The 26,442-nt window shown below is 30.9% G+C and overlaps 1 protein-coding gene and 1 long non-coding RNA gene across 2 annotated transcripts; one reads left to right on the top strand and one right to left on the bottom strand.

Annotated features, from left to right (window-relative positions):
- Positions 1-392: 392 nt before the first annotated feature.
- On the top strand, positions 393-1,155 carry LOC149527173 (uncharacterized). Its single transcript, XR_016351267.1, has 3 exons — positions 393-516; positions 693-755; positions 1,046-1,155. It is a non-coding gene; the product is annotated as an uncharacterized LOC149527173 (long non-coding RNA).
- Positions 1,156-7,724: 6,569 nt separating this feature from the next.
- On the bottom strand, positions 7,725-10,969 carry SWEET1 (Nodulin MtN3 family protein). The gene is made up of 6 exons (XM_021429526.2): positions 10,734-10,969; positions 10,573-10,609; positions 9,860-9,955; positions 9,115-9,394; positions 8,888-9,007; positions 7,725-8,604 (listed from the first exon to the last, which is right to left on the bottom strand). The coding sequence occupies exons 1-6, from the start codon at positions 10,768-10,770 to the stop codon at positions 8,416-8,418; spliced, it is 759 nt and encodes a 252-aa protein (XP_021285201.1). The 5' UTR covers positions 10,771-10,969; the 3' UTR covers positions 7,725-8,415.
- Positions 10,970-26,442: the final 15,473 nt, after the last annotated feature.

Raw genomic sequence — 26,442 nt, 5'->3', positions numbered from 1 at the left:
ATTCCAGCACTAATGTGCTTTCCTCGTATAAGGAGAGCCAACAATTTTGCATACAGGGTCGAACCAAGTTTGCATTGTCAATGCCTAACGCCAAAAATCCCACTCGATTCCCAAAATCAAACACAGATTTTGAATGCGTTTTTGGCTTTTACTGCCGTCACCAGAAGACGGTTAGACCCGTAAGACTTGTGCAGTTGACATTTGTATATGGTTCATAATTTTCTAGTATTAAATTCTCCCACCACGGCTGCGTCATTTTTATCACAGCTGGGACTATATATCCTTTTCAATTTTTTTTTTCCTTTTCTTGCTTATATGCATAAGAAGCCTACTTTATCCTCTCTGGTTTCCTATCTCTCTCCCCCTCTGCTCTTTGAGCCTGTGAGGTTGCTGTTTTTGCTTCCTCGGTAAGAAAGGAGAATGGAAAACCCTTCTTCATCTGCTGAACCTGAGAGACAACTATGTATTCAAAACGAACCAAAAGCATTGTTTGAAAAGGAAATGAAGTTAGCCAGGGTCAGGGAAACACGATATACAGTGCTCCTAACTCCCCATAGATCTGTTATTTACATGCTTGCTTAAATTTAAATTTTTTCTTTCTTATTTTGATTTTTGTTTCTTAAGAATTAAATGAATTAATATTTCTTAGTAATATTAGAAGGATTATGTATGATTAAATATTGTGGTTTCAGGAAGCAGCCCTACAAGTTATCAACAATAATTCCAAGGAAGAAGCATTAAAGATATTTTTGGAGGTAATGCCTAAAACGTTCTTTTTTAGTGTTTGTAAGATCTTTAGTTTTTGGCCAGCCTTATAGAGCTAGGCAGCTTAACTAAACAAAATGCTTCTTCCATGTGTAGATCTCTATCCATTACACAGTATATATTTTAGGCTGATAAACATGTTCGATCTGGTTTGAAGTCATACACTAGTTAATTGCAGTTTATGTTCATAATGTTTTGTATCCTGCTTTTTATATCCCAAAATCGATCAAGTTAACAAAAATATCATAAATTCGATATCGAATTTTGATTCCTTTCATAGGGATTGGAGCCGGTACTGACTTCAGTAAAGCCAACATGGGACGACTCATTGACGTCGAACTCTGATGGAGAATATTGAACGGCCAATGAATGATGTTACTGAAAATAAAGGGGCATACGCACCTAAGCATTTATAATTAATGGATATATGACATTTTCTTCCCTAATATATGTATTTGTTTTGTAATTATGATGCAGTTAGAGCTAATGTGTTTGTTTCGAGTCTTATAAGGCTCCACTAATATACTGCATGCATGCCTTGAGTAAATCATCATTTTTCTGTCGTTTGCTGGTTCCTATGGTTGCTTGTCTTTTGAAACCTACTCTCATGAAGGTTTGCTTTAGTACAAGTTGAAGTTGGAGCTGAAAGATGCATGGTTCAAGGTGAAATTCCAAGAAAGAATGGGGCAGTGCAAAAAATTAAAAAAAAAAAACGCTTGAACATGTCCATGTATAAGGGAAGAATAAATATATAGTGGAATGATATATTTTTGTTCAATCCCATTTATGATATAAAGTCTCTTTCTTTTCTTGTTAAGACACTGCGCTTCTCACAGCATGACAGTACTTAGAGTTTGTTTGATAGCTTGAGTTTTTCTTTGGGTCAGATCGTTTAAGCTAGTTTTTGTTTTAAGAGAATGGAAGTTTATACCCAACCGTTAAGTAAGGAGACATATATATTTACTATTGAATCATGTAATCAATTACATAATATGCTGTAAATTTTCCTAGCTACGTTTGGTGTGCAGACAGAACTAATTGTTACATATTTTGCCTTCTAGTAATCCAGTTGAATGTTTATTAGGATACACCATTTACTTACTAATAAATTAAACCCTAACAAGGCAAAGTCTATTTGAAGAGAAAGACAATTGTCAAAGTCATTCCAATTCACCATTGTACTTTTTTATATTGCAAACTGATTTGCATCCCATTCTTTCAAGAAGAGTTGAAAGAGGGATGGTTTGATCTTTTCAAAGGCAAGGTGATAAAAGTACAAAGGAAAAAGGATAAGCCAAAAAGCCCGCCTAAATACAGCTTAGACGGTTACACTTACACGTTTGAAAGTCAAGCCGAGACAAAAGTGGGTTACTAAAGTGTCCAAAATTTAACTTATAGCTGCAGAGATACCCTGTTCGCCCTTGGCCTTGGTGAATGAACAACCCTCTACATCTCTCTGAACCATTTATTTAAAAACAGCAGAGTAATAAGAGAACACAGAGAATCAAACCAAAATCAAACTCGAATTGTACTATTTCTTCCTCACACTATAGCCTATATTTAAATATGGCTGCATGTTTTAATTATTTTCCTATGAACGTTTATTTCTTTCTTTTAGGTGGCAGCAGCAATGCATTTGACTAATGTTTCAAAGGAAACTTGAGAGGGTGTAAACATTATTTTTCACCTGAGCTTCCTTTAGGTTGAGGCGTTCCTTATATGGTGTTAATTAACTATTTAGCACTAGCTATATGATACTTATAAATTTGTGAGAACAACCTTTTATATATCAAAATCAACAATGTTTCATAATAAAGCTGATCTACACCTAATGTTTTCTAGTAATGAATTCAGGGCATATATGTCAAGGGAGGAATTGAGCAAGTTCCTACTTCAGCCATCGAACCAGATAAAGCTGGAAGTGAACTGAAAGTCCCATTCTCCTGCCAGCATAAGTACCTAACAGTCCTAACATGTTTGCTTTGGTCCCCTGGCAAGTGCCTTAGAATTAACTTTCACTATCATGTCCAATAATTAACGATGATAACATGTGTGCCATGTAAGTGTTATGATACATGAACATCATGTTAACTAAATATGTTAATTTTTGTATCTTTATGATGTATGGCCACCGGTTACATTTTTCTTTTTTTTTGAAAGGTATGGCCAGCGGTTACATTTTATATGTTGTTTCAATATAGTTTTCTTGTTTAATGCTATGGATTAATTAATATGCATGGTAATCTTACCAGTTAAGAAATCTCATTCTTGCTGTTAAACTAACAAACATTTTGTTGAATCCATTAAAGAAAAAAATTGTTGTATACATTTTGTCGATTGTATTAAAGAAAAAAATTTCTCGTACACACGAAATGAAATTTTTGTCAACATGTGAAGAAAATTTTGTCCCAATATGTCAAATTAAAATCTTGTCGCAATACATCGGAATTATTAATTTATATTGTTTTTAAAAAAATTGTACTATTAATATAGCAAGAGGATTGCTATAAAAGACTGTAAAAATAAAAATTCAAATAATGAGATTTGATGAAGTTAATAGTAATTAAGATTAACATTTATATACCTAAACACTTGACAAACTTTAACCTTTTATTTCCTCTGCTTTAAATGGTGCGTTTTTCTCACTTTTGAATCACCATCTTGTCGTTGTAAAAGATTTGACACCATTCATTTCTGTATAATACTTAAAATTTTGGCAAATTTTTAACTTATTTGTTGCAATTCAACATATTTTCTAATTATGATGGTGACAATGTTCAATAACAAGACAAAAATTTGGCAGTGTCATGCATGTATTGCATGAGGCCAAAGTTGTCTGTATTCTAAGATTTTGACCTTTTTTGAAAAGCAGAATTGGTTAGAGAAACTGACCATCTCAAAAGAGGTTTGATACTGTGTGCTGAAACTCCCTGCATTGTGATTTTGTAATAATCTCATCCTATACTTCCAGAGGCACCAAAATTTACTGTAATCCATTTTTTAAAAAATTTTTTTGAAATGAGGGGAGCGAGAATTCAAATGTTGTATTGTATTAATACAACTTTTTGATGAGAAAACAAGCATTAAACCAAGTCAGAATTACTGTAATCATTATATGATTACAATTATGAATATAATGAAGCGTGCCTGAGGTATCCATTGCTCAAAAACCGGTTACAATTCCATGCAAGAAAAACCTGCCAAATGTTCAAACCACTCCCTTCCGGACGCCACGTCCATTTGCATGGTGCCTTTGGCTGGATGCTTCTCTCTTTCTCTCTCTCTCTCTCTCTCTCTCTCTCCTTTTTGTAGAGAGCATAAACAGTACTCTTCCTCAGCAAAAACAAGGTTTCATACATCTTGAATTATAGAGTTAGCTCGATCGTGAGCAACGAGAGAAAAATGGAAAGGCAGCCCTCTCCTAGGCTTGAAAGGAAATCATCGTTGGAGCATGAACCTCTCACTTTAACCAAGGAGCAATATCAAGCTGCAGTGGTATCTATATGTTTAAGCACAAATATTTAGTTTATTCTATATATATATATAGCTCGATTTTACCTAACATTTTAAGCCTAAAATTTACATCAATCCTTTCCAGGCTGCTGTGATTCAAATGTACACGAAAGGAAACCCTTCGGTGCAACCAGTAAGTATTTGTGGAGAGTTTTGGTATATAAACATGAAAAATTTTTTGCTTTCAAGTGATTTTCTTTCTTTATTATTTTTTTATATTTATGTAAGTATATTCATGTATATATAGTTTTTAATTTATTTACAAAAATTATATTTCCTCGGTGAAGTGAAAAATATAATCGAATTTGATTGTTACTTTTTAATAAATAAAGATTTTATTAGAACTCATAATTGAGGAGAGATCAACCCATCAAATTTCTGAAGAATGTTTTTCTGAATGGGGAGATCATCAGCCAACCGACTGTAAAAGTTGATATACATAATATATTTCTTGTCAAGTATGTTGTATATATCTTGTAATATTTGCTTTTCGGGTGAATTATATAAATATATATGTTTCAAATTTAATTTGAGAAACTTGATTTCCTCTTATGATGACTATTTCAGGGTGGTGAGGTGCAGCCGGAGAAAGATGAAGCCTCACAACCTGCTAAAGGATGCAGCTAGCTGTAATTTCCATCTTAAAGGAGTTAGCAAGTCATAGCCATGTGTTTCTTTAATTTCCTTGTTGTGTTTGTACGTGCGTGCAGCACCTGGAACAATAATAATAATAATAATTACTATAATTAATTTTGTCGTAATTAATGTAGTACTGTGACCTTAATTAACTAATAATGTGGCTTTTGGCTTTTATATGACTCCATAGCGCATCTAATGACAAATCCTGTCTTAATTACTTGAAATTTACTTATCCATATTTACTCTTTCATAATAATTTCCATTAGCAAAGAACATTATAGCTATTTTATTTCGATATTACAAATAATATTAATAAATATTTATATATGTGATATAACATAGATTTAAAAAATTCATGAGTTGAGTCGGACTGTTATGTTTAAAAGTTAGACTAAGTTGGAGTTCCATCCTGGCATTTAAATTTGAGGTAGAGGGTGGAGGCTTGGCTCTGAATCTTTTCAGATGGTGGGTGATCTCTAAAAGCTCTACTGTAAAGTTGCTTTTTCAAGGCAACAATTTTAGCTTCTTGTTCACTCAAAAGCTTTAGAAAATGACTGTTGCTTTTCCTCGAGTCCTCCCTATCATAGATTGACAAAATTTGTTGGGACCAGCCCCAGTGCTTCAATTGCAGACTTTGTCTCTTTTAGTTCTCCATTTGCATCTTCAACTTGTTTGCTCAGCACGAAAACTTAGCCTTGTGCCTCCTCAACGTCTCTAGCCAAGCATGCACTTTGCCCTTTCGTCAACTTCACCGTCATATGTTCTCTCTTCTATTCATTGCATCCAATTCATTTTGTCATTGCTTGGATTGCATTCATCTGCTTCAGATTGATTTATATTCTAAATTTATTTTAGCTATTAAAATTAAAAATATTTGTTTTAAATTTAATAATTTTGAATTGGACCGAATTGGTCTTGAATCTAAAAAATCATGCTCAAAATCTTATCCAAATCGAATTAGGTTGTGAACTTGATGAACAACTCCATCCATGAACAGGTCTAACACATAGACACACAATTAAATAATTAACAATCATCTATACACACACAACTAAATAAACTGTGGTTCATAGCTTTTCTTCTTTTTCTTATGCCCTTAGAAGGATTATTAGTATTTGACCTGGCTTTGTTTTAGGATCTTTACTGCGGATGGCTTGATGTGCAGAGAAACTTTTGTAATTGTACAATGATCTTGTTCACACCAAGTTTCCTATGTCATTAAAATCTTTTATTAATTAATCTAAAGACTTGTTATGGCATTACCGGTGATGGAAAAATAAAATTCATTTTTTTTTAAAAAATATTTATATATTTTAACTTTTGCATCCTAATTGGAAAAAGAATTTTACTAGCAAAATTAAGTGGCATTATTTTTAAGAGACTTTAGGTTCGAAGTCACAGTACACTTCTCTAATTGACAAAAAAAAAAAAAATCATTTAAGCTTATCTTGAATGGATAAGATCAAGAAAGGTTTAGATAAAATTTCAAATTATTCAAATCATAATGTTTTCTCTTGTACTGAAAAATGTGAATATAACTAGAAGTGATAATTAAGCCAAAAATAAATCAATTATATATAAAAAAGATTTATATATATGATTATAAATGATAAACCAAATCGTTATCTCTTTTTTAAAAAAGTTAAACCATTATCCTTATCTCAAGTTCGATTTCAGGTTAGTAAAAAAGATTGGGAATAATAAATGACTCCAATCCTCAGATTAGGATGCAAATATTAAGAATTATCTCTAGGGATGGCAACAAGATAGACTGCTTATTATCAAAAGTAATAATCTTAAAATTCAAAGCAAGCAGTGATTGGTTCAAACGCAGAAATTAAAATGCTCTGGCAATGGAGGCTGGGCAAGAGCTTTTGGGCCTTTAAACTCCAAAATCTTCCTGATGTGTGTTGGGGCATGCATTCCAACAGCCAGTTTCTATCAACCAGCCGAGTCCACATTCCCATCAACCAATTTCTGATGGCTTGTATTTGCTGGTACTACCTTATCGTTGCCAGTTCAATCTATAGCCGCATTATATATTGTAATTACATTTTGATTTTCGCAAATTAAAAGAGAAACTAAAGTCAAGACATTAATTTCATAGAAACTAATTATCGTACATTCTTCTCTGTTTTTGGCTAAGATCATTGTCTCCAAACTATGAGTAAACTTTTTTTTTTTTTTTACAATAAATTTGTACTTAAAGGGTGGGGGAGGTGAGATCTAAATTGAGTAACATGTACTACTGGCCCTTTGCCATTTTTGTATCCTCAGTGGAAAACAAAATAAAAAGAGGCCATGTGATTGCTATGTAAAGCATGAGAATTTTTACCTGTCTGGTGGGATCCATAGCACGTTAGTGTGTTCCTTTTACATGCATGCAATCAAGTGTCAGGTTGGACTTCGATGTTCGCCTTGAAAAGATTACAATCGAGTCCAAAATGTGAGTTAAAGGCAGGCCTATATTCTAACACATATAAAAGCATAAGAGCTGAATTATAAATGATATGGTAAATATATATATATATATATATATATTTTATTTTAAAAGTTGAATTTAAATCCCTTTCTCTTCCTATAAAACTCAAAAGAAAATAATAATAATAAAGAAGCCTCTTCACCCACTCACATTGAACATCGTTTTGTTTCCAAATTAGCTGTAGTGACTTTAATATTTTTTAATTCTCAAAATATGATGTTTATTTGTTACAGGATATAATTATTTTTATAAATTATTTGGTTTTTATAAATAAAAATTAATCGCTGAACTAAACGAAATAGTCAATCATCTTGTAGAAGAGTAATTAAGCAAATAGACAGAGATCCCTTCAATAGCATTTTCTTGGTTCCTTGCTGCAAGGAGCTGTGCAGATATATCTGTACAAATTACAAGAAAGTGACAAACTCTAACACATCCCATCTAGTATTTTCACGAAAATACTTTCAAATGAATCAGCTTCACGTACTGCTCATGATCATTACTTGATTACCTAGCTATCAAACACTTCAAGGTTGGTAGCCAAAAAAGATTCCATGTCAATCCTGATCGAGGTCCCCCTACTATACCATGACAACTACATGGTCATGAACCGTCCAACCAATTTCAAAGAGACCAAGATCTTTTTTCCAAAAAAAAATTCCCACTAAGAAACAAGAACACTTTTAGAGCACAAAAACACACTAATTGTTACGCCAAGGAGATTGCAGGGCTCTCCCGAATTCATGGATTTCTTGGCAGCTTCAAATTTTTGTTGCATCGCTTACAAGGAATTTGCCAATTTTGACAGTCCAAAGGCCACAGCCAGCCAGAGAAATACATCATAAAGGACTCACATTTACCAATCCTTTATTTTTTTTCCCTCTTGTTTTTATGCAATCATTCACCGTCTACTCTAACTTTTTCATTAGAGGGTGCAACACTAAAGGAAGGCAAAATCTAAGAAAGTGAAATTTGAAACAAAGACCTTGAACATTGTGGGGCGCAGTCCAGGCCAATCAAACTTGTTCATCTCGAGGGACTTGGATATTTTCCTGCTTCTCTTGGTGGGGTGGTTTCTCAGGTCCCATCTCAACCGTTCCGTTTGCAGTTGGCTTCTTTGTTTCTTTAGAGCCCTTGTTCTTGCGGTAGATGGAGTAAAGAATGAGCTGCAAGGTCCCCAGGGTACACCCAAAACCATTCGGGACCTGCAACACATGGCATACAGTGACATGATGGCTTATAGACAAAAATACAGCTCCGCCTTGCCCAATTTAAACCATGCATATTATAAGTTTTCCTAAAGTCCATAAAACTTTGTCCTGTCAAAGGTATAAGTAATATCCCTGTTGATAAAATTGACAGAACCGCTGTTTTCCTGTTTTATATTGTCACTTTTAATAATTTTTTAATTATTAGGTGGTCAATGAAAGGTCTAAGGGTATCTGTGGTAAAAAAAAAATTCAACAAAACATACGAGAGAAAACTCACAGCAATAAAGGCATCACGACCAAGAATACCATAAACAAACCATGATGTACCACAGAGGAATACAAATAGTGACAAGAAGAATGGCATAAACTCCACGCTCTTAGTTTTGATCACCATCCTCTGTATATACATTTAAAAAAAAAAGAAGAAGAAAGAACAAAATTAGAACAAAAGAAAAAAGGGTTTTTGTTGAAGTAAATCGAGCATTTTGAGGAAATGCAGCTTACCATGATTGAAAGAGGCGAGGCATACATGGCAACAGAGAAAACGGCAGCAACAACGCCGCAAAAGACCTTTCTGCCAGTACCATGCAGGGCCAAGACAGAGACCAGGGCCACAGCAGAGAAAACAGCGAGTACGAAACAGAAGAGCGCAAGGACTTTAATCTTCTCCTTCTTTGGTGCATGGTAGATGAAGATCAACACATAAATGAACTCAAGTCCGGCGCCAGCCCCATTGATTGTAACAACTAGAAGGTTGTTTTCTGATACAAAGGGAAGGCCATACCTGAAGAATTGTCAAAACAATTGGATATTAGATCAGGACTTCGCTATAAAAAAAATGATAAGACTACTTTATAATTAGACAAAGTTCAAGAAGCTATGGTTGTCCACACTTTTGTTGCTTAAACATTGTTTTTGTCTCCTTGAAAATTAAGTGGGAAAGAATTTGACATAATCTAGCAACCAGAGACTGCTGCTACATAACAAATTCTGATTGTTTATTAAGATTATTAAACATTTAAAACTCAGCCACTTATTAGTCAATCAGGAACACTACATGAATAAACAAAAGAAAATTTGGACCACTATGTATTCTGCCCCAACCTTTGAGCCAGGAATACAAAGGCAACTTTACAGAAATGCCCCCATAGAAACAATCAAAAGACATCCCCATAAGAGATTCAACCGGCAAAACTAAAAGGGTAAAAAAGTAATTAGGTAGCTGAATTGAATCAATGAGAAAGCTCACCAGGCGGAGAGGAGACAGTTGAGCAAGGTCATCACGTAGGGTATTCCAGAGAACTGCTCGGTGGACTTGCTTTTAATGACCCTCCAAAATGTAATCCTTCAAAAATTAAACCATGGTTTAACAAATATAAAAATTAGTGATAATCAACCTTTGAATGGTAATTTAGACTTTTCGTTTATAGTTTTTTTTTTATCCCTAATTACCCTTTTGGAGAAAAGATCAACAAGTGGAGAAAAGATCAACAAGGGGTGAAACTTGTACATCATCCCAAAATGTACACAGAAGCATACAAATTTGAAGTGAACATGTGTTACTGATAACCATTTTGAAGAAATAACCTGGAAAAAGGAGGAACAAATTTTTTGTTTTTGCTATACACCTAAATGAAATTCCAAAGAAGTACATTAAGACTCAAAGCTTTTCTCCTTTCTTTGGAAAACAAAGAGGATATTTTCTGCTTCAAAAAGATATCTAAAAACCAAAAACCGGTAAAAATTTAGTCTTTGTTGCATGTGTTTATTACAGAGAGAGACAGGGAGAAAGAAAGAAAAGCTTGTGCTTCCATTGATGAAGAAGAACCTGTTTGAAGCTTTTACACTCAAACTTGCAAGAATCTAAAAGCATAGAAGATTAATCTATGCATGTTTCTTTATGTTCTTTCAGAGAAGAAGAGAGAGAAAAAGGAGCGAGAGCAGTTGCTTTGTTATACATACGTTGGAGACAAGAAGAGGAACGCAGCAGTGGCATTCCCTGTAAACAAAGAAAACAGAGGAAACCCATAAATGTAAAGGGCCTCCAAGAAAACAGAAAACTTACATAGAGAAATCATAACACAGAATCTAAAGAAAGATTGATATTGGAAATTGAAACCCACCGAAAATACCAAACATGAAATGCAGAACATGATTCATTGTCTTGGAAACCTTATCCAACCCTTCGAAAGGGAAGAGAGAACCAAATAACTCTGGGGAAACAAACGTAAGTGTAGTTACAAATGGCAATGAGATGAGCGGAACAAGCAAGAAGCAAGGCGGTTTATATAGAAAGAAGAAAAGAATGGGGGATAAAAAAGAAGAGAGAAAGCTGTTCAAAACTAACTGCGAAACAGTAAATATCTGTTTTGTTCTTATCCGGAGGCCCTTAGTAAGGAGAAGAGTCCATTTCTTGCTTCTTATACTCGTGAAACCCTCCTATTCTGACATGACTCTGGATACGCATAGGGGGGTTTTGAAAGTGATATTGGACGGATTTTAAGGCGTAAAAATTAGTGTTAATCCAAAGATTTTTGTGGATAATTACTGGATATAATTCCTTTTATAATTTCTCCAAAACATTTGGATTTTTTTGTTTTGTTTTGTTTTCGTTTTCAACAGTCCTTCAAATCTTGAGGTTTGTTAATTAAACTTTTTACCAAGTCACCACACCTTTGAAACATGTTGTTTGCCCGTAAGCGCAAGGTGAAACATTTAATTTAAAATTACAGAAATGATATGATTCCCAGTATCTCTTACGAAAGTCTATGATCATCACTTCCAAGTTTAGGGTGAGAATAATTGTCTTTTATTTCGGATTTATGCAATCAGGCTTCCAGAAATTGGGATTTGGAAAAAGAACGACAGAATTTATAATGCAAAAGGAGCCAATCCATCCAGAAACAAGTTACGTGAGGAACACACCATAGCTCACAGACAGACCTCCGCCCCAGTTTTGTTGTTCTAAGGAATCCTTTAATCTCCTTGTTTAAATCATTTATTTTTTTTAAATAATAAGAATAGTTGCTCTATGTATTCTACTCAAATTTGTACAGAAAAAAAAAAGTTTGATATTTCACTAAATAAAAGGGAAAGATAAGGTATCACAATGGGGGCCAAGATATGGACACAGAAAAGGGAAAGGAAAGGAGGAAGAGGTGAAGGACAAGGTGTTGCAACATGAACAACCATGCCGTGAATCAGATGCAAGCAACAGGGTACTGTAATGCATGACATCTACATAGGACCCACTTTGCATAACTCACTCCTCCATCCAACTTATCTACTCATCTGTTGGAATTTTTTGTAGCCTACTCTGCAGCAGCAGTGTGGATCAAACAGCCGCGTTAATCAAACGCGGATCCAATGGCTAATATTTTCATCCAACATCAAATATAAATTGAGTTTCATTTACCTGAATCAGGTTTCATCTTTCATATTTTACCCCATATGAATTTGATCTAATTTTATATCGGCCATTATCTAATTGTATGGTGATTTGTTTGTTATTAGTTTATTCCATTCATTTATCTAATTATATGTTACTTGGTAGTTAATTCATGTTGTAATTTTTACTTGTACATAAAAAAATTTCATATATGAAAAGAAAATTTTGTTTGGTAATTAAAGCTGCGAAAACATGTAAAACACAGTAAAAGAGATAAAGATCAGAATTTGAGTGACAGTAGAAGACAAGATGTTGCACTAACTTTGAGATGATTTCAAGTCCAAAGATCAATTTAAGGTGTAACTTTGGATATGTAAAATATAATACAGAATATATATATATATATATATATATATTTAAAGGATCTTGGAAAATCAAAGTATCATGCATGGCTGGTCTCACTAGGACGATTGAAGAAGCTATTTTTCGAATACAGTTTAGGATAATATCAGGTTGATGTCTATTTTAGTTCCAAATAATATGCCCTGCATATAGGTGGAAAAAAAGAATTGTAACCTCAACACTAATACTATTTTTTTTTTTTTCTAATCTACACAAAACAGAGCGTTATGCTCAGACTCAGAGCAGCAGGCAGCCTACATAAAGACAACTCTGCCATGAAAACAGAAAACAAAAGACAACAAGAGGGAAGCAACCAAAGCTCGCCGGTATGAGGAAGAGGAAACCCTAAACACGTGCAGATAGGACCAAGACAGCAGCAACCCCCTCGAAATAAATTTTAATTGGTTATCATATGTTGTTTCTATTAAATGAATTTTATTTTAGACAAAATTTATTTATTTTTTTCATGAAAATAACAATTTTTCATGTTCTTTACTTTAAAATGTTAACTAATTGGAGATCAATCAAAATCATAATTCACAAATTTATTATTTTTGTTATTATAATTGTAAAACGTATTAAATCATCCAGGTGCAGCTGGCCTGTTTGTTAGTTCTATCACATAAAAATTGCTCTGTTTTTGGTTCCACAATTTCATGAGGGGAAGCTATGGTACATCTCTTTTCGTCAACAAAAGGGCACCTTTCACAAATTTGTGGGGATAAAAATTTTTAATGTATTATATAATATCAATTATAAAATTTATTTCCATATTTTGAACTTTTATTTGATTTTTGAATTTCAACTGAATCTTCTTAAATCGAATTTGAATTTCTTACTTGAATAGATAATAATTGAGTTAAATTCAAATAGCTCAACTATCTTTTAAATTGGATTTGAGTAAAAAAATTAAAATTAAATCGAGCTCAGATCAAACTCGGGATTTTAATTTTTTATTGGAGTCAAGCTGAAGCTTTTCAATGTATTAGTTCAGCTCGGCTTGATTACAGTGGCATAGCTCGACTTTTCAGTGTCTTAGGTGGCGTTTGGTACATTACAATGCAATGTGATTACAGGTAATGTGATTGCAAGTAATGTGATTGCAAGCAATGTGATTACAAGGAAAATAACATTACAGTGTTTGGTATGTAAGTAAAATAATGATTAAAATGCAGGGAAGATAACATTGCAGTGTTTGGTTTACAAGTACTTTAGTGGGAATGTAATGCTAATTGTCAAAATTACCCATAATTATTAAAATATAAGTTTAATATATTTATATTTTTTATTATTAATTTTTATATAATATCATTTTTAAATATATTTTTAATATCATATATTTTATTTTTATTTATTATTATTATATTTTATTTTTTATTTTTAATATATTTATATTTTTTATTAATTTTTATATAATATCATTTCTTAAATATATTTTTAATATCATATATTTTATTTTTATTTATTATTATAATATTTTATATTTTATTTTTAATATATTTATATTTATATTATTAATTTTTATATAATATTATATTTTAAATATATTTTTAATGTCATATATTTTATTTTTATTTATTATTATAATTTTATATATTTTTTTCATTTCTTTAATATATTTTTTATATTATATATTTTATTTTAATTTGTTTTATCTATATTATATAAATATTAATTTTTTATATTTTATTTTATTTTAATTTTTATTCTTATATTATATATTTATTTTAATTATAATATTATAAAATATTTTTAATAAGATAATAAAGTTGAAGGGTAAAATTGTCTTTAAGAACATTGCAGAGTGCAATGTAATGTGATTGCATTGGTTTTGGACTGCAATCACATTACATCCATTGGCTGCAATGTGGATTGCATTGCAATCTTACATTGCAGTGATTTGTTACAAAACAAACATTGTAATGTAATTTAATAAGCCACATTGCAGGGAATGTGGCTTACATCCCTGATACCAAACGCCACCTTAGTTCAGGTCAGGAAGCAGTGAGATAGAATTAAAAAAATAAAGGTAAAATGTGAACCCTTTATGAAAGTTGTGAAAATGGTTAGAAAAGATTTAATGTTGAGATCTTTTAGGAGATGGGATTTGAATAAAAAATTAAATAATCTGTTAGCGACATTGTGAGGGAATATTTTGGGTACATAAAAGGAGTATTTTGATATTTACTAGAATGCTGTGCCATATGTGAAATCATATTGATATTATGATTAGTAGGGACGTACGTTGTTAACCACTAAAACTGAAAATCCTCAAGAATGTGTATTAAACGGTGGAAGTTAGTATGTGCAATTGTCAAACTATGGAATCCTTTGGAAAGCCAGGAATATTCGAATGAAAATTATCATAAAGTGATGAGGTATGTGTTGTTTGTGATTACTGCTTCCTCTAATTGAGTCTGCATTTCTAAGATTGTGCATGGCATGCAAAATTCTTAAAAAAGTTTTTAGATTATTGAAGAAAATTTAAATAAACTTTTATTTTTTTATTATATTCAATCAAGTTCATATACTTTTATTTTGAATCAAATAAGCCCTTATTATTAATAATTGACTAATTGCCATTAATCAAGGTATCATTTGTCATTTTATATCTACATGGTATTGATGTGAAAGATGAAAAATGCAACATTATCATGCTATCATGCGAAATTAGCATATTACGTCATTATTAATTATAATATATCAACATGTCACATCATCATTAATTATGATATGTTGCATATCATATTAGTGTCACGCGATATAAAATGACAAATAGTATTTTGACTAAATCATTAGTAATAAGAACTTATTTGATTCAAAATAAAAATATAAAAAATTATTCGATTCAAAATAAAAGTATAAAAGTTTTATTAAATGCAATAAAAGTACAAGACTCATATAAAGTTTTTTAAATAATTTTAAAAAAATTAAATATTATTTATCACTTTATTGAATTTAATCATGTAAATTGTACCCCACCTTCTATATAATATTTAATAGTAGAAGGCAAGGATGAATGGATTATAGATGCTAAGGAACAAAGGGACAATAAAATGTATAATTTAATAAAAGGAATCCATTAGTGAGGGAAGTGTTGAATGCACATGGGAAGAAAAGTAGAAACCTAAAAAGTTGGTATCAAAATAAAGCAAATGTTGATTAAAAAAGTGACTTTATAAAAAGCATGAGATGGCATTTTAACATTTGATTCATTAGTTAATGTATTATCCCTTTACTTAAAAAACAGAGTTTAAATTCCTCTTCACTCAATTATAAAAAATAAAAAAAAGAGCATGAAATGACCAAATCTAATGTGAAAGAAGTATATAACAAAAACAAGAAGTGGGTCCAATTAATTCATTCCTTTGATTAGAAGATCAAAGAAACTTGTCTTTGATAATTAGAGTTTGGAAGGTGCTCCCAAACCTCATTATCCACAAAACCTTAATTAATTTCAATGTCAAGCATATGATCAATTGGGACAAGTCACACCTACTCACATGAATTCAACAAAGCAACGCATCATTATCATTACATCAGTGTGAATTATTTAATAGAGACCAAAATGAACCGGAGGGATTGCTCAACTCAATGACCAATTTTCTTGTTGGAAAATAGAAAGGTCAAAATACATATCAAATTCAAGTACTTATGTATTTTGTTCAATTTAGTCTATGTATTCAAAATCGAAGCAATTTAATATTTTAATTTTAAAAATTACTTCAATTTAGTCCCTCCCCTTAACGACATCTAATTTTGTCTTTAAAGGAGATGCCGTCAGCACTGACATAATATATTTTGATGATATGACACTAACATGATGATGTGGCATGTCACGTGGCACCGACATGATGGTGTGACAGTGCCATGTGGCACTGATAGATGGCGTGGCAATGTTAACATGACACTAACATGTTGACGTGTCGATACCACATGACAGATCAAAATTTTTCCAAAAAAATTTTACCTCATGTCATAAGAACTAAATTAAATAAAAATATATAATACAGAAACTAAATTGAATAAAATTAAAATGTTGAGGGACCAAATTGAAATAATATTTGAAAAATACAAATACTTAAGTAGATCATAGATATATTATTAATAAGCCAAATATTTAACTGTAAAAGATTTATGGTGTTAAAAAATATATATAAATATTTTTTAATTATTTGATTCTAGAATATGTGCATTAACTTATCTTTTTTGTAAAAATTAAATTTGAATTCTTCTTCTATAAAAAAAATTTTGATAAAAATTTCATACAAAAAATCAAATTTAGATGAATAACTTACATCATGATGAATAACTTACATCATGTTAAAATAAAATAATATAGAAAGACTAAATAAATTCTTTTTTCTTCTATTTATAATAGTATAAAAATTCAAAATTTATTTGACTTAGTTTTTAACTTGAGCTGAACTCAAATTTGCAAATTGATTAATTTAGTCACAACTTTCACAATTTACAAATACCCATCCTTTTATAATTATTCAACTTCTATCCAATTTACTTTTTATTTAAATTTACTCAAAGTGTTTTATAAAATAATTTTATTTAAATTTAAATACTACAATCAAATTCTGTTAAATTTTAATTTTAATTTACATCTACAAAAAATTTATAAATGCAAAATAAAATGGTACAAATATTTATAATTATATTTAACTCTATCAGCCATAAATACAATATTCAAAAAATTTTAACCCAAAAAATATAACCTAAAATATTAAACAAAATAAAAACATAAAAAATAAATAAAAATTTGAAGGGGTGGAATAGCACAAATTCTAAAGGTGTAATAAGAAGTTTGTCATATCTAAATTAAACAAATCAGAATGATGAATGATTTTTATAATCATCGTTAACTTCATATCTCTCTTTTTTATTTTTTTTAAAAAACTAAATCAACTTATTTTGCTAACTTGAGCTCAGCTCAAATTAAAAACTAAGTCAAATAAATTTTAAATTTTTATACAATTATAAATAAAAAAAATTTATTTAGTCTTTTTATATTTTTTTATACCATAATATAAGTTATCCATTTAAATTTGACTTTAGGTATGAAATTTTTTTCAAAAGTTTTTTTATAAAAGGAGAAATTAAACTTAATTTTTTCAAAGAAAATAAATTAATGTATATATTTTATAATCAAATAATCCAAAAAATATTTATATATATATATATATTAATACTATATATCTTTTACACTTAAATATTTGGCTTATTAATAAGTATATCTATCATCTACTTAAATATTTTTTAATTTAGTACCTTGATATCTTAATTTTGTTCAATTAAGTCCCTGTACTATATATTTTTATTCAATTTAACCCTTATGACGTGTCATAAGTATTTTTAAAAATTTTTATGATCTACCACATGGCATCGATATGTCATTAATGTCATGTTTTCATATTAGTTTTATGTGGCACTACCACATCATCGCATTGACGTCACGTCATCATAATGTGCCACGTCAGTGCTGACATTATCTTCTTTAATGACAAAATTAAATACCGTTAGAGAGAGAGATTAAATTGAAATAATTCTCAAAATTAAAAAAACTACATTGCTTTGATTTTGAGTGCAAAAATTAAATTAAACAACATACATAAATACCAGAACTTAGTGGGTATTTTGACTAAATAGAAATGATGGAAGTTTGCAAATTGATTTAGCTTAAAAATTTCATAACTCAAATTTGGCTACCAAATTAATTATTTCATTTTGAATCCTCAAACTTAATTAACCAGCAATCGCTTAGGTATATTTGATTTAGCTCTCCAAATTTATAATAGATATGAAATTAAAGAGTTTATATTTGATGTATAACTTATATAAAGTTTGATGCATAACTGTATACACTGTTAGTAAGTATAGTTAGTTATTTCCATCAATTTAACATGTATTAATTAAAAATTTTAAAAATTTCTAATGAGATGGCGAAATGTGATTTATTGACACTTTATTATACATTAATAATTTGTAATTAAAACCCTTTTTTATTAGTTTTGGTTTGCCTTTTGGGTTTACCTGTTTCTTTCCTACAGGGAAATCAGAGGTACCTATATATGGAAGAATCAATCGACCAATTTTATGAAGAGATGACATATTCTTAGAGGAATTCCAAAACCTCTCAAATCCAAGATGATAATTTTCTTAACTAATTACATTAAGACACAAATTAGGAGGCCCTTATTATTTTAGTTTTGTTTATTTTCTGCCGATTCTTCCTTGGACAACCTTTTGAATTAATACCTACCTTTAAGCAGATCATAACCAAAAATGTGACCAATTAGGTCAAAAGTCGACATTGTATATTTTACACATAATATCAAAAAACCAAAAAAAAATCCTCAAACTATACCAAAATTCTCGTTTATTGGATTTTTCTATTTTTAGAAGTGATTTTTAATTATTTCTTTAATTAATTAATTCATTAATTAGCCTTGGTTCATTATTTTTCAAAATTTTCACAAGTTAGACCCAATTTTCACAAGTTAGACCCGATTACGAAGACTAACAATTTCATCCAAATTGGATTTTAATGAAACAAAATAATAATACAAGAGTTTAATTATACCAAATAAAAGAAAAATAGTTTGAATGAAAATTTAGATATGATTTGATTATATATATTTTTTATGTTTTACTTGGACTGTAAGATTTGATTTAAGACTGCCGATGGGCAATGGCTAATGGACAAATTACTTGCTAAGGGTTAAACTAGATGAGAGAGTTGAACCATTTTGTGTACCAATTAAGGTGAGGCAGAGCACCTTGGACCTTTCTTTTTTTTTTTTTTTCTTTTCCTAAGCGTGGAAAGATGTTCAAAAGTATCTATTTTTGCCATTAAAACACACTGCAGCCTACTTTTAATTTTTAAAGATGTGGAAGACAATTAATTGTTTGCTTCTCAATCTCTCCTTTCATATTTATGATCAATCTCTAGTGTAGTCTGAATCAAATTTTGTTTCCATTTTTCTCCATTAGGACTGATCCCAAAGGGTGTGCCTACTCAGCATATATGCACATAAGTAGCATCCTATTCCTGTCATATTAGCCCATACCAATAATTAAAGCTTAATTATTGCCATAATAGTTTTCTCTGGAGATTTTCTAATTGCATCAGATGGGAGGCCTGCAGGGAAAGATAACCTCTCGCTGCTGGTTTTAAAGTTTATAATTTTAATTGGGAAATGCGAAAGTGATCATTTTCATAATTTTGCCTGTGTCAGTACGTAGAAGAACATCTCAATGTCAGTAAAGAGGTACTTTGGTTGGACCTGAAAGAGTATTGGAAAATGTCCTCGAACTATTTTTTGGTAGCCATTAGCATGGATACAGTAACAGTCCTCAATACTACACAACCGTTAAAACCAACCAATTAAAGCCTCCAGTGTTGTGACTTGTGACTCCAAAAAGCAGACCTGCAACCCCTTTTTTTTCCACTTGTCCCGTGAGTTTAATTTACGTGGCAACAACCAGCTCTCTACATGAACACAAACACATATTTGAATTAGAATTGTAGATTCCTCAAAAAGAATTGTAACTGTAAATGAACTAAGCCAACCTGGATATTGATCTGTGTTTTAGCTTGACTGCCTAAAAGGTTCTTTTGAACTTGTCATGATGTTGATTTTTGTGAAGGGTGTTGCCTCAATTAACTCAACCATCCCATTACAGCATGAGAAAAACCTTTTCTTCATTTTTTTTAATAGATTTTGAGCTTGTTTTATAGAGTTTCGCTTGAAGACAAGATATAGAAATCTGCAGCTTGAACTTGGGTATGATAGATATACCAATGTTGAATCATTAGCTGGTGAAGTTCAAACAAAGATAGAGTTGTTTCTTACTTTGATTTGCTGAAGTTAAGCTCGATCATTTTGAACATATATGGATGTCATGTTAATCAAATTTAAAATACGAACTTCAAATGGAATTGATTATCTATCAAACCAAAAGCTTACGAGTTAGATATCAGGCGAAGCATCTACAATATTGAGTTTGTCCTATGTAGATAGTAGATTTTGATTACAACTTATTCTTTTAAAACATTGTTTTACAATGTAGTGCTATACAAAAAATAATAAGAACAAGTGAAGTATTACTTTACACAGTCACTAGAGCAAGTGAAGTACTACTTCACATAAAACAACTAGAGTAAGTGAAGCACTATTTCATGCAAAACAACTAGAACAAGTAAAGTACTATTTCATGCAGAACAACTATTTTGCACAGAATAAGCACTTCACATAAATAGCAATGAAAATAACTCGGAATAAGTGACAAAGTTCAAGAGTTACTTGAATCTTGAGATGTTTTGGACAGTTTAGCTTGGTGACTCAGATATGGAGGTAGTTAAGAGGTCTTCCTCTTAACTCTTTCCTAAAATACGAATGTTTTTGCCTCTTACCTTGGTCTCGTGTACCTATTCACATATACCCTTTTCTTTTATACTTGTTTATGTACACCTTTTTCTCTTAACTTGTTTTCATATAACTTATCACGTATACCTCTTCTCTATTACCTTATACTCAAAAACAAGTCTTATTACATCAAATTACTTTAATGATCACATACTAAGTTTCTAACCGTTACTCAATATTAACTCTCAGTAACGGTTACCAAACATTAAAGCTCTTTTTAATAATATCATTCATTATATACATTAAAACCTTCTTGAGTAACCACTACTTTGACGCTATATATAGAACTTTCACAATCCATTTAAGGGCTCTTTCGCTCGGAGCTAAACATTCCCCTTTAGAGCTTCTCTCTCTAAATTCTTCCTTTAATCCTCTTTTATTCCATAATTCTCTTATTATTCTCTTCCACCTACCACAACATTTGGTACTTTAAAAACTAATCCAATCTTCCCCTTCGGCACATTCTTTACTTGTTTGCAACGCTTCCTCTCCCTATCATAAAACTCTTTTACATTTTAACGACTCCACTAAGGAGGACTAATTGCATTAGGTAAAAGCTTATTAGGAAAGTCTCTGTGTTACCAAAAGATATAGTTAATTCCACTATCACGTATTGAATGTAGAGGCTTGCATTAAAAATTTCACAACAAAATGCTAGCAGTAGAATTATTGATTGAGAACAACAAAGTCCAAAACAACTCGTTTCCCACTCATGTATGATATTTCTATGACTTTGACTCTTCATTGCATTATTAATTGCAATTTGACATAAAAAAAATCATATTCAGCCACTAGTTTTATGGCTTATATTTTGATTGTAATTATATTATACTATTAGTTGCAAGCTTTATCGTTTATTCTTTGACCATAGTTCATCAATCTTACTTCAACTAGAAGCTTTATCACCAATATTTTGGCTATAATGCTATATTTCTATTGGTTCTAAGCATTATCGCTCATTCTTTATCCATAATTTATCATTCATATTCCATCCGCTAGCTTTATCGCTCATAATTTGGCTATAATGATGTTATGCTATTAGCCGCAAGCTTTATCACGCATTTCTTGGTCATAGCCTATCATTCACAAATTGACCATAGCTCTTACGCTTACTTATTTTAAAAGTTGAATTAATCTCCTTCATGTCAAGTTAGAGTTAATCTCCTTGATGTAAAGTTGAGGGCTCCTTTTTAGCCACATACAATAATAGAAAATGTGAATAAGTACCAAACATGCATATGATATTATTATTATTATTGCAAAAAAGAAATAGAGATACGATATATCAATAGAAAAGTACTAGCTTAAACTAACTTTTAAAAAGAAAAGGAGAAGCAAAAGCTTAACCAACTACATACTCCATAGCGAAGAGTTACCACTCTTAATATTGGCGAAGACATCTAATTGTTCTTGCACTTCAGCTTCACGTTTTCTCAATGAAGCTATCTTTGTTGCAATGTCTTTTAACTCTTTTCCAAAGAAAACTTGTTGAGAAAAGCTTTGGCTCTAGACCTATAATCATTAAGGCATTGAAGTTTGAATCCAATGTTACAAACATCGTTGAAATCCTATAACATCAATTGCAATTTCTCTAGTGAAGTATTCATTAATGGAGCATGGGAAATTATTAAAGTTCTACCCAACACCTCCATCATTAAACAAATGACATCCACATTCTTCAAAAAGGAGGTACTCCAAAATTTTCCCTTTATACTAAAAATATGCTTCAAGTATTGTACGTACTCTGATAAAATTTGAACACCATGGAAGTTGACTTTCCTACCACTATATTTAGTATGTGCTACCTAAGTGCCAGAAACACTATTGGCATCATTGTGTGTTAGCATTGGGGAAGAATAAGCACAAGAATTAATCGGAGTAACTTGAGCATCATCAATAAAAACTTCAACATCATGAACAACCTCAATATTCGAAGTTGCTCCCACATTATCGATGATAACATCAAGAATAGCTCTAGCATCAACTCCAACATCAAGAACAACCTTAATAGTAGAAATAACCTTAATATCAAGAATATTCTCATCTTGAGTACCCTATGGTGCAAGAATAATCTTAGTTTCAAAAAAAAAATGAAACAACATCAACTGAAGTAACATTTTAATATTGTTCCTACTTGTTTTATATTGGAACTTTGAACGTGAAAGGGGAATAGAGGATCCAAATCAATGAAATCATCAAAAGGGTCTGTCAATACATTTGGTATTCTTAAAAATGTAGCAATACCCTCAACTTCAGCTTCAACAACATCAATAAACTCATCATCTGTTTTATCATTACGTTCAAAGTCACATGATTCTTCCTCAATCTTAGCTTCAAAAGTCTCTTCCTCTTCAACCGAGTTAAATTCTACTCTCGTAGTTGTGTCTCTCTACAAAAAAAATTAAGAAAATGAAGAAGAAGCAAAGGATGAACTTACCCTTCGATGCACAGGTTTTGTTTGATGAGTAAGAGCAAGAGAAGCATCATTTTTTTCTTCATTTACATTTCTTTTCTTTTTGAGAAAAGTCAAGCAGAATGATACATCTGTGTTAATTATAGAAGGAGTATAGAGACAAGCTTTGGGATTAACTAAAGGAATAATAAAATACCTCCATTCTTCAAGACATTCCCTCCAATAAGCAAACTATCTAGAAGTGTGGATACCAACTCTATCAAAAGCTGGGATAGTACAACTCTTAACTTTATCTAAACAGAGTTGAAGTCTTGCCATAAGAAATGAAGAAACACAAGAAAAAAAACTAATAGATGAAAAAGAGTCAGGCAGAGCTAGTTGGTCAAACTCAAATTTACGTGCCACTCTATAAGGAGAATATACCTCAATAGAAAAGAATCTCTATCTCTACCTGAACTGGAATTTTCAATCATAAAAGGCAATTGTGAACTATGAACCTATACACAAAAGTTAATACCTTGCGAACTCATTCTTCCAAATTGGAGAAAGTGGCAATCATAATAATTTTAAGATCACAGAATCCATTTATGACCTGCACACAAGGTCTAGGATTGAATTCTTTTGTCACATCCATCATTTCAAAAATATTACTTCTCAAGAGTTGATCATGCCATGCCCAAGCTCTATAATTACTCCTGGATAAACGGTTATTCATGGAAAAAGATGCAAAAGGATATGAAATAAGCACAGGAGCACAAGTACTAGAACTTTCCCATAGGCACATTTCAATGAAATTAGCATCTACATAAGTTAAAACTTTATAAACCCAACTGACTTGATAGTTTTGAGTTGGTACAAGTTTACTCTTTTACATGGAAAGCCTAAATACAGTGGAGTCAAAGGAAAACGTACTCCCTTGACAATTTTTATTGCTAAAGGAATAGCTGCTAAATATATAACATCATCTAAACACCTTGGGAGTATATGTCATGCCAACCAAAAGATTATTAAAGCCACTAGCTTGTGCTCATGGTTTGAGTACTCAAGAGAACCAATTTCAATTCCCTTAGCATTGAACTTTTTATTAAAAAATCACTATCCAATTAGAGATTTGTGTAACCTTCAAAGTTTTACTCAAACTTTTGAGTAGATCAAAGAAAAAATCTCGAATACATACCTCTTTTTCAAAAAGCTTGATAGAGTGAAAATCATGCTTCCCCATACAAGGAAGTTCTAAGAGAACACACACTTTTTCCAGAGTGAAAGTAAATTCTCCTTATACTGTAATTATAATATGAGAAAAGTACTCCACTTAACAAGAATAGCACGCCATACATTTATCTTTTTCTTTCTATGAATATTGAGCTTGGAAGTGACGCGTACAACACCAAGTATTCCAGTAGATGAGATAAGTTTAACATAAGTAGGATTCTTCAACACCTTATTTACCCACTCATCCCAACAATGAACAAATCGAAAATTGGAGCCTCGCTTAGTAGCATAAAGTTGAAACTCACCACACTCAAACCTAAACTTCAAAATGGATAGTCTTGGAGTACCACTTCTTTTATGAAAAGGTACTTCTGAGCATAGACGATTTCAATCATATTCAACAAGCTCAAAAGGATGTTTGTCAATCTGTCTAGCATGAACTTCTTCTAAAAAATGATCTTTTTTTTCTCTAATAATGTCATCTTCCTAGTTTTTAGGAACAAGAAGAACTTCATCAATCTTTCCTACTCTAATTTTCTCAAGAGGAATTACTTTGGAATCATTATTCTTCCTTTTATGCGCTGTGATATTTTTTCTTATTGTAACCCTTCCAAGCTCACCATAATGGATCTTTGGAAGGAAACGCATCTTAGGCATAAAGGAAGATAGAAAAATAAGCTTACAAACATAATCATGGAAAAAGAGATAAGTATACATACATAATAATTTTTCATTTATTTGTTAAAACATGAAAACACAACAATAAAATAAAACAACAAAACTTATCAAAATTTAACAATTTCATTATTAGTATTATATAAAATAAATAAATAATAAAATAGTATATATATTTATATATATATATACTACATATTTATAATTCTTTTATTATAATAATAATAATATTATTATTATTATTATTATTATACCGCGAATACAAAAGCAAATATGTCGTGAGCTTCAAAACTATGTGTTGCAAGCTTCAAAATAAAAGGGAACTTCAAAACAAAAAATAATTCGCTTGCACAAATTCCAAAGCTAGAATTTCTAGCCAATTAGTGCCTTTTCTACGTGTAAGCTGCCACCCTCTGCCCCAAATCTAAATCAACAATCCTATAATACATTCAACAAAATCCACTATTTCTTACCTCAAGCATGTCAGTATAGTATTCCAAGAGAGAATCTTAAAGTTTCCTTGTTTTGCATTATGGGATCAAGTATTTTTTTTTCTTTTATTTTTTAGTCTAAAGTCAAATTCATGAAGGCATAAACAATTTCAAAGCATTTTTTTAACAAGTCTATCTTCATTGAACAAACACTTAGTACATTGGTGGTTGTTTTTTCTTTTAATAGCTTATAATCAATTTTCATGAAACATACCTTGCAATCAAACAATTCTATAAAATTAATTTTTTGTTTCTTTTCTTCTTCTTTCTTTTTGTTGTGTCTTATAAAATCAAACGATTTGTTTATCTATTTGAACATATATATATATATATATATTATCTTTCAATAAAAAAAAAGCTTCAACTCAGATATGAAAATTTTCTTTTCTCATATTTCAATTTTGAAAAAAAAATCATGCAAGGGCAACAAGCAAGAAAAATACAATTTTTTGACAAAAAATAAAATACAAGTAAGAAATTACAATGGGAAGAAAGAAAAACTTACTTGCTGAAAAAAAAAAAAGGATTCAATGAACCGACCTGGCTCTTGCTCTGAATTTTGTTTTGCTTGGAATTTTGTTTTACTTTGAATCTAAATGAAGAAAATTATTCATAGTACCTTCATATTTATAAGTCACATAGAATCAAGATGTTTATGAAAAAGATTAACTTTCCTTTTATGATTTGTATCTTGCAAATTTTATTTTTTATGAAAAAAATATTATTACATAATCAAACAAATATTGCACAAGATATTGACATCACACTTTACACGAGGTAGTAACATGTTACTACCTAAGGCATTACTGGCTA

Source organism: Theobroma umbraticum, unplaced genomic scaffold (genome assembly GCF_002168275.2).
Source record: "Theobroma umbraticum cultivar Fairchild unplaced genomic scaffold, ASM216827v3 scaffold_51.0, whole genome shotgun sequence".
Taxonomy (NCBI): domain Eukaryota; kingdom Viridiplantae; phylum Streptophyta; class Magnoliopsida; order Malvales; family Malvaceae; genus Theobroma; species Theobroma umbraticum.
Note: the sequence above shows the minus strand (reverse complement) of the source record. Positions and strands in the feature narration are given on the sequence as shown.